The following is a 10,000-nucleotide window of genomic DNA, read 5'->3' on the forward strand; positions in this document are numbered from 1 at the left end:
GGTCCAACCCTAACCCAGCTAAATGGTTCCAACCCTAACCCAGCTAAATGGTTCCAACCCTAACCCAGCTAAATGGGTCCAACCCTAACCCAGCTAAATGGGTCCAACCCTAACCCAGCTAAATGGGTCCAACCCTAACCCAGCTAAATGGGTCCAACCCTAACCCAGCTAAATGGGTCCAACCCTAACCCAGCTAAATGGGTCCAACCCTAACCCAGCTAAATGGGTCCAACCCTAACCCAGCTAAATGGGTCCAACCCTAACCCAGCTAAATGGTTCCAACCCTAACCCAGTCTAAATGGGTCCAACCCTAACCCAGTCTAAATGGGTCCAATCCTAACCCAGTCTACATGGGTCCAATCCTAACCCAGCTAAATGGGTCTATGTGAATACTCAGTTCTCCGTTTACTCAGAGGTCCTGTCCTTATTTAATGCCCAACGCATCTGCTCTGGAGCGGAAGAAAGCCTGTGTGTGTGTGTGTGTGTGTGTGTGTGTGTGTGTGTGTGTGTGTGTGTGTGTGGTTTGCCCTGTGCTCCCATATTATTCAATCATTTCTGCACGTGTGAGCAGAGACCTCATGTTAGTCTGTGTATTGGCTGGTCCTTAGTCTGACTCTGTGTGTGTCTGTGTGTAGCGTCTTAAACCCGTCAGGATGGAAGCAGCAGAGTGCTCGAGCAGAGAGCAGAGAGCGGGGAACGTTAACACCATTACTAGTGATTAGGGCAGGACGTTACGACATGGCAGTTTAACCATGCTACTCTATTAAGAGACAACACATAGTATTAAACACTGTGTTTTATCCTCTGTGTCTGGCTCAGCTGTGCACCTCTTACACACACCCCCCTCTTCTCCTCTACAGTTTTGGTGGTCCCCGGAACAGAAAAGGTTGGTTCTGTGATCTAATTAGCTGTGGGCTTCTCAGGGTGTAGTGTGATCTAATTAGCTGTGGGTTTCTCAGGGTGTAGTGTGATCTAATTAGCTGTGGGTTTCTCAGGGTGTAGTGTGATCTAATTAGCTGTGGGTTTCTCAGGGTGTAGTGCGATCTAATTAGCTGTGGGTTTCTCAGGGTGTAGTGCGATCTAATTAGCTGTGGGTTTCTCAGGGTGTAGTGTGATCTAATTAGCTGTGGGTTTCTCAGGGTGTAGTGTGATCTAATTAGCTGTGGGTTTCTCAGGGTGTAGTGCGATCTAATTAGCTGTGGGTTTCTCAGGGTGTAGTGCGATCTAATTAGCTGTGGGTTTCTCAGGGTGTAGTGCGATCTAATTAGCTGTGGGTTTCTCAGGGTGTAGTGTGATCTAATTAGCTGTGGGTTTCTCAAGGTGTAGTGTGATCTAATTAGCTGTGGGTTTCTCAGGGTGTAGTGTGACCTAATTAGCTGTGGGTTTCTCAGGGTGTAGTGTGACCTAATTAGCTGTGGGTTTCTCAGGGTGTAGTGTGATCTAATTAGCTGTGGGTTTCTCAGGGTGTAGTGTGATATAATTAGCTGTGGGTTTCTCAGGGTGTAGTGTGATCTATTTAGCTGTTAAGTCACTCAAACCAAAGTAAATGTCACCATCAAATTACATTCATTTACTAGCTTTGTTTGAAAAATATATTTCAATTTAAATGCTAGCTTGGTGTGTTAGTGACTGTGTCCTGACCACTCTCTAACCCAGCAGGTGACTAGCTTGGTGTGTGTCAGTGATTGTGTCCTGACCACTCTCTTACCCAGCAGGTGACTAGCTTGGTGTGTGTCAGTGATTGTGTCCTGACCACTCTCTTACCCAGCAGGTGACTAGCTTGGTGTGTTAGTGACTGTGTCCTGACCACTCTCTAACCCAGCAGGTGACTAGCTTGGTGTGTGTCAGTGATTGTGTCCTGACCACTCTCTAACCCAGCAGGTGACTAGCTTGGTGTGTGTCAGTGATTGTGTCCTGACCACTCTCTTACCCAGCAGGTGACTAGCTTGGTGTGTGTCAGTGATTGTGTGTCCCCCCTCCCCTCTCTTACCCAGCAGGTGACTAGCTTGGTGTGTGTCAGTGATTGTGTCCTGACCACTCTCTTACCCAGCAGGTGACTAGCTTGGTGTGTGTCAGTGATTGTGTGTCCCCCCTCCCCTCTCTTACCCAGCAGGTGACTAGCTTGGTGTGTGTCAGTGATTGTGTGTCCCCCCTCCCCTCTCTTACCCAGCAGGTGACTAGCTTGGTGTGTGTCAGTGATTGTGTGTCCCCCCTCCCCTCTCTTACCCAGCAGGTGACTAGCTTGGTGTGTGTCAGTGATTGTGTCCCCCCCCCTCTCTTACCCAGCAGGTGACTAGCTTGGTGTGTGTCAGTGATTGTGTCCCCCCCCCTCTCTTACCCAGCAGGTGAGTCCAGATGTTGCCAGTCTCAGTGTGGATCCTGAAGATGCTCTTGAAGCAGGCCCTGAAGGAGGGCATGGGCGGCCGGTGCCCGTGGCGGAGATACTCGTTATCCTTCAGCCACTCAGGCAGCACGTCATGAGGAATGACTCGCCACCGGCCTTCCCACACCTGGGGAGAAGACACAGGGAGAGGAGAAGACACAGTGAGAGGAGAAGACACAGGGAGGGGAGAAGACACAGGGAGGGGAGAAGACACAGGGAGGGGAGAAGACACAGGGAGGGGAGAAGACACAGGGAGAGGAGAAGACACAGGGAGAGGAGAAGACACAGGGAGAGGAGAAGACACAGGGAGAGGAGAAGACACAGGGAGAGGAGAAGACACAGGGAGAGGAGAAGACACAGGGAGGGGAGAAGACACAGGGAGGGGAGAAGACACAGGGAGGGGAGAAGACACAGGGAGAGGAGAAGACACAGGGAGAGGAGAAGACACAGGGAGAGGAGAAGACACAGGGAGGGGAGAAGACACAGGGAGGGGAGAAGACACAGGGAGAGGAGAAGACACAGGGAGAGGAGAAGACACAGGGAGGGGAGAAGACACAGGGAGAGGAGAAGACACAGGGAGAGGAGAAGACACAGGGAGGGGAGAAGACACAGGGAGAGAAGACACTTCATTAGGTTTTCCTCCGAAGCGGAATTGAACTTGAGTTACGAATGAAATGACACAACTGAGGGGAATATAAAGAGTGTTCTCTTTCGTGTGTTTCTCTCTTATTCCCATTTGATGTTCAGGGTGAAGGGACACCCGGATAATATCTGTGTTAGGGAGGCCTGTGGAACAGTAGTCTATGTAATATCTGTGTTAGACTACTATTCCACAGACCTCTCTATGTAATATCTGTGTTGGGGATGATAGAGGAGAGAAGGAGGAGGGAAATGTGAGGTGTGTGTACAGTGTCAGAGGAGGGAAATGTGAGGTGTGTGTACAGTGTCAGAGGAGGGGAATGTGAGGTGTGTGTACAGTGTCAGAGGAGGAGAGCAATGTGAGGTGTGTGTACAGTGTCAGAGGAGGAGAGAAATGTGAGGTGTGTGTACAGTGTCAGAGGAGGGAAATGTGAGATGTGTGTGTACAGTGTCAGAGGAGGGAAATGTGAGGTGTGTGTGTACAGTGTCAGAGGAGGGAAATGTGAGGTGTGTGTGTACAGTGTCAGAGGAGGGAAATGTGAGGTGTGTGTACAGTGTCAGAGGAAGAGGGAAATGTGAGGTGTGTGTACAGTGTCAGAGGAAGAGGGAAATGTGAGGTGTGTGTACAGTGTCAGAGGAAGAGGGAAATGTGAGGTGTGTGTACAGTGTCAGAGGAAGAGGGAAATGTGAGGTGTGTGTACAGTGTCAGAGGAAGAGGGAAATGTGAGGTGTGTGTACAGTGTCAGAGGAGGGAAATGTGAGGTGTGTGTACAGTGTCAGAGGAGGGAAACGTGAGGTGTGTGTACAGTGTCAGAGGAGGGGGGAAATGTGAGGTGTGTGTACAGTGTCAGAGGAGGGAAATGTGAGGTGTGTGTACAGTTTTCCACCTAAAGGTCTGGTGACCACTCATGTGATACCAACGTCTCTCCAGGCAAACCTGGTCAACCTGGCACCCTATTCCCTATATAGTGCACTACTTTAGACCAGAGCCCTATTCCCTATATAGTGCACTACTTTAGACCAGAGACCTATTCCCTATATAGTGCACTACTTTAGTCCAGAGCCCTATATAGTGCACTACTTTAGACCAGAGCCCTATTCCCTATATAGTGCACTACTTTAGACCAGAGCCCTATTCCCTATATAGCGCACTACTTTAGACCAGAGCCCTATTCCGTACATAGTGCACTACTTTAGACCAGAGCCTTATTCCCTATATAGTGCACTACTTTAGACCAGAGCCCTATTCCCTATATACAGTGCCTTGCGAAAGTATTCGGCCCCCTTGAACTTTGCGACCTTTTGCCACATTTCAGGCTTCAAACATAAAGATATAAAACTATTTTTTTGTGAAGAATCAACAACAAGTGGGACACAATCATGAAGTGGAACGACATTTATTGGATATTTCAAACTTTTTTAACAAATCAAAAACTGAAAAATTGGGCGTGCAAAATTATTCAGCCCCCTTAAGTTAATACTTTGTAGCGCCACGTTTTGCTGCGATTACAGCTGTAAGTCGCTTGGGGTATGTCTCTATCAGTTTTGCACATCGAGAGTGACATTTTTTCCCATTCCTCCTTGCAAAACAGCTCGAGCTCAGTGAGGTTGGATGGAGAGCATTTGTGAACAGCAGTTTTCAGTTCTTTCCACAGATTCTCGATTGGATTCAGGTCTGGACTTTGACTTGGCCATTCTAACACCTGGATATGTTTATTTTTGAACCATTCCATTGTAGATTTTGCTTTATGTTTTGGATCATTGTCTTGTTGGAAGACAAATCTCCGTCCCAGTCTCAGGTCTTTTGCAGACTCCATCAGGTTTTCTTCCAGAATGGTCCTGTAGTTGGCTCCATCCATCTTCCCATCAATTTTAACCATCTTCCCTGTCCCTGCTGAAGAAAAGCAGGCCCAAACCATGATGCTGCCACCACCATGTTTGACAGTGGGGATGGTGTGTTCAGCTGTGTTGCTTTTACGCCAAACATTACGTTTTGCATTGTTGCCAAAAAGTTCAATTTTGGTTTCATCTGACCAGAGCACCTTCTTCCACATGTTTGGTGTGTCTCCCAGGTGGCTTGTGGCAAACTTTAAACGAGACTTTTTATGGATATCTTTAAGAAATGGCTTTCTTCTTGCCACTCTTCCATAAAGGCCAGATTTGTGCAATATACGACTGATTGTTGTCCTATGGACAGAGTCTCCCACCTCAGCTGTAGATCTCTGCAGTTCATCCAGAGTGATCATGGGCCTCTTGGCTGCATCTCTGATCAGTCTTCTCCTTGTATGAGCTGAAAGTTTAGAGGGACGGCCAGGTCTTGGTAGATTTGCAGTGGTCTGATACTCCTTCCATTTCAATATTATCTTGCACAGTGCTCCTTGGGATGTTTAAAGCTTGGGAAATCTTTTTGTATCCAAATCCGGCTTTAAACTTCTTCACAACAGTATCTCGGACCTGCCTGGTGTGTTCCTTGTTCTTCATGATGCTCTCTGCGCTTTTAACGGACCTCTGAGACCTTCACAGTGCAGGTGCATTTATACGGAGACTTGATTACACACAGGTGGATTGTATTTATCATCATTAGTCATTTAGGTCAACATTGGATCATTCAGAGATCCTCACTGAACTTCTGGAGAGAGTTTGCTGCACTGAAAGTAAAGGGGCTGAATAATTTTGCACGCCCAATTTTTCAGTTTTTGATTTGTTAAAAAAGTTTGAAATATCCAATAAATGTCGTTCCACTTCATGATTGTGTCCCACTTGTTGTTGATTCGTCACAAAAAAATACAGTTTTATATCTTTATGTTTGAAGCCTGAAATGTGGCAAAAGGTCGCAAAGTTCAAGGGGGCCGAATACTTTCGCAAGGCACTGTAGTGCACTACTTTAGACCAGAGCCCTATTCCCTATATAGTGTACTACTGTTAACCAGAGCCTTATTCCCTATATAGTGCACTACTTTAGACCAGGGCCCTATTCCTTATATAGTGCACTACTTTAGACCAGAGCCCTATTCCCTATATAGTGCACTACTTTAGACCAGGGCCCTATTCCCTATATAGTGCACTACTTTAGACCAGAGCCCTATTCCCTATATAGTGCACTACTTTAGACCAGAGCCCTATTCCCTATATAGTGCACTACTTTAGACCAGAGCCTATAGGGGTGGGCACAGGAGAGAGCGAGAAACAGTTGTTGTTGACTAAATCTGAGTCATCAAGTGATTTATTTCTGTAATTGAAAGCCTGCTGTTTGCCATTTCAGCACAAGTTAGATGTCTGTCTCCATCAACTGAGGGATTGTGAGCAGCGTAGGTCCATTTCATAGCTAATGGAAGACCCTGTCAGACCTCAGTGGGTATGGATCTGGGTATGTCGGCCCCTGTTCTAGAGGTTAGGCATCACAGAGTACATATTGCAGGGCCGTGTTCAGTCGGGCACACACACAGCAAAACATTTAGCAACATATCTAGATACATTTGTTCTATTGGATAAGTGAATGTATAGAACCTCCCTGTTTCAAAACGTTTTCTCCCTACTGAACATGACAATCATGCCACATGACCCACTGGGGTGACAGAGAGAGATGAACAAACCTCAGTGTGATAATGACAGGCTGAATCAACTGGTCTAAATGTCCCCCTCATCAAAAGTGGTGCACTTTACAGAGAAAAGGCTGTACAGAGTCAATGTGAGGGGGAACCGGTGCAGAGTCAATGTGAAGGGGAACCGGTGCAGAGTCAATGTGAAGGGGAACCGGTGCAGAGTCAATGTGAGGGGGAACCGGTGCAGAGTCAATGTGAAGGGGAACCGGTGCAGAGTCAATGTGAGGGGGAACCGGTGCAGAGTCAATGTGAGGGGGAACCGGTGCAGAGTCAATGTGAGGGGGAACCGGTGCAGAGTCAATGTGAGGGGGAACCGGTGCAGAGTCAATGTGAGGGGGAACCGGTGCAGAGTCAATGTGAGGGGGAACCGGTGCAGAGTCAATGTGAGGGGGAACCGGTGCAGAGTCAATGTGAAGGGGAACCGGTGCAGAGTCAATGTGAAGGGGAACCGGTGCAGAGTCAATGTGAGGGGGAACCGGTGCAGAGTCAATGTGAGGGGGAACCGGTGCAGAGTCAATGTGAGGGGGAACCGGTGCAGAGTCAATGTGAGGGGGAACCGGTGCAGAGTCAATGTGAGGGGGAACCGGTGCAGAGTCAATGTGAAGGGGAACCGGTGCAGAGTCAATGTGAAGGGGAACCGGTGCAGAGTCAATGTGAGGGGGAACCGGTGCAGAGTCAATGTGAGGGGGAACCGGTGCAGAGTCAATGTGAGGGGGAACCGGTGCAGAGTCAATGTGAAGGGGAACCGGTGCAGAGTCAATGTGAAGGGGAACCGGTGCAGAGTCAATGTGAAGGGGAACCGGTGCAGAGTCAATGTGAAGGGGAACCGGTGCAGAGTCAATGTGAAGGGGAACCGGTGCAGAGTCAATGTGCAGGGGGAGCCGGTGCAGAGTCAATGTGAGGGGGAACCGGTGCAGAGTCAATGTGAAGGGGAACCGGTGCAGAGTCCATGTGAGGGGGAACCGGTACAGAGTCAATGTGAAGGGGAACCGGTGCAGAGTCCATGTGAGGGGGAACCGGTACAGAGTCCATGTGAGGGGGAACCGGTACAGAGTCCATGTGAGGGGGAACCGGTACAGAGTCCATGTGAGGGGGAACCGGTACAGAGTCCATGTGAGGGGGAACCGGTACAGAGTCCATGTGAGGGGGAACCGGTACAGAGTCAATGTGAGGGGGAACCGGTACAGAGTCAATGTGAGGGGGTACTGGTTAGTCTACATACTCTTGGTCATGTAGTGTATGTCCAAGGTGAGACTTAAGGGGACCAGTGTGTGTGTGTGTGTGTGTGTGTGTGTGTGTGTGTGTGTGTGTGTGTGAGAGAGAGACTGACCTTGTGAACAAACTCCTCCATCTTCTCCATGGCGTGGTGGGCTTGTAGTAGAGGCGTCATGCCCATGAAGCCCTCGTCTGAAGTCTTCAAGTCCTCCTCCCCTGCAGAGGTAGAGTCCATCCCTCCATCTCTCTCCTCCTCCTCTCCATCAGTCACTTTCTGCAACTCCAGCGCATTGGGTCTCTGAGAACACAAGAACACCCAGTTAGAACAGAACCTCAGTCGGCACAACAGACCCCCCAGTCGGAACAGACAGACCCCCTCAGTCGGCACAACAGACCCCCCCAGTCGATGTTCCACAGAGGAGGTTACCCAGAACACACACACCAGGACTCAGGTCAGGGCCCATTGCCCTACATCACAAACTGAATATCAGTTTCACACACACACACACACACACGGCTAATTAATAAACCATTGATTGATGTGACCTGGCTCATTCTATCTGCTTTGAGTTGTCCAACCCCAGACATGCTTTGTGTGGTTTTAAGCCACGCTCCCATCCCAACCATGTCCCAATAGCACCTTATGGGCCCTGCAGTAAACAGGGAATAGGGTACTATTTGGGAAGGAGCCCAGTGTGGCTCACTCCCTAATTAACAACCGTGTGTGTGCGTGTGTGTGCGTGTGTGTGTGTGTGAGACACTCCCTACTACACAGGCAGAAAGCAATTACAATAATCAGTGAGGTTGGGGGGGGGGGTTAATATGCCAGAGACAGAATGGAAAAGTCATTCATCACCACACACATCAGCCCCTTGAATTTACTCACACACCATGCAGGCCTGCTACACACACACACACACACACACACACACACGTAGGTGGCCTGTATAATGCCAGTCTTCCCTACCACCATCAGGCTTGACCTGTTATCTAGCCAGGCCTTCTTCCCTGCCAACATCAGGCTTGACATGCTATCTAGCCAGGCCTTCTTCCCTGCCAACATCAGGCTTGACCTGTTATCTAGCCAGGCCTTCTTCCCTGCCAACATCAGGCTTGACCTGTTATCTAGCCAGGCCTTCTTCCCTGCCAACATCAGGCTTGACCTGTTATCTAGCCAGGCCTTCTTCCCTGCCAACACCAGGCTTGACCTGTTATCTAGCCAGGCCTTCTTCCCTGCCAACATCAGGCTTGACCTGTTATCTAGCCAGGCCTTCTTCCCTGCCAACATCAGGCTTGACCTGTTATCTAGCCAGGCCTTCTTCCCTGCCAACATCAGGCTTGACCTGTTATCTAGCCAGGCCTTCTTCCCTGCGGCCACCAGGCTTGAATTAATAACAATGCCAGGAGCTGGCACGCTGTGACACACACAGTGACTGTAGGGGAAGGTCTGTTCTGAATAGTAAGTAGGTTACAGCAGAACTGGGACAACATGAAACCCTGTCCTGTAATGATGGGGAACAAGAGAGTCCCCACACATACTGTATATTCATATTCAATAGGGGTCTATCCCATGGTACAGCTCAACATATCACCTATCTCATGGTACAGCTCAACATATCATCTATCCCATGCTACAGCTCAACATATCACCTATCTCATGGTACAGCTCAACATATCATCTATCCCATGCTACAGCTCAACATATCATCTATCCCATGCTACAGCTCAACATATCATCTATCCCATGCTACAGCTCAACATATCATCTATCCCATGGTACAGCTCAACATATCATCTATCCCATGGTACAGCTCAACATATCATCTATCCCATGGTACAGCTCAACATATCACCTATCCCATGGTACAGCTCAACATATCATCTATCCCATGGTACAGCTCAACATATCATCTATCCCATGGTACAGCTCAACATATCACCTATCCCATGGTACAGCTCAACATACCATCTATCCCATGGTACAGCTCAACATATCACCTATCCCACGGTACAGCTCAACATATCACCTATCCCATGGTACAGCTCAACATATCACCTATCCCATGGTACAGCTCAACATATCACCTATCCCATGGTACAGCTCAACATATCACCTATCCCATGGTACAGCTCAACATATCACCTATCCCATGGTACAGCT

At 48.7% G+C, this 10,000-nt stretch overlaps 1 protein-coding gene across 3 annotated transcripts in view; it reads right to left on the minus strand.

Moving 5' to 3' along the window:
- Positions 1 to 10,000, minus strand: part of LOC101268929 (adiponectin receptor 2) — a 74,808-nt gene that overhangs the window by 17,328 nt on the left and 47,480 nt on the right. For all 3 annotated transcript variants that reach the window (XM_090213273.1, XM_090213275.1, NM_001281346.1), the window contains 2 exon segments: positions 7,955 to 8,137; positions 2,339 to 2,510 (listed from right to left, as the gene is read on the minus strand). In XM_090213273.1, the coding sequence (XP_090069399.1) occupies positions 2,339 to 2,510; positions 7,955 to 8,137 (355 nt within the window).

Source organism: Oncorhynchus mykiss, chromosome 21 (assembly GCF_057628025.1).
Source record: "Oncorhynchus mykiss isolate SJ-2025 chromosome 21, ASM5762802v1, whole genome shotgun sequence".
Lineage (NCBI taxonomy): Eukaryota > Metazoa > Chordata > Actinopteri > Salmoniformes > Salmonidae > Oncorhynchus > Oncorhynchus mykiss.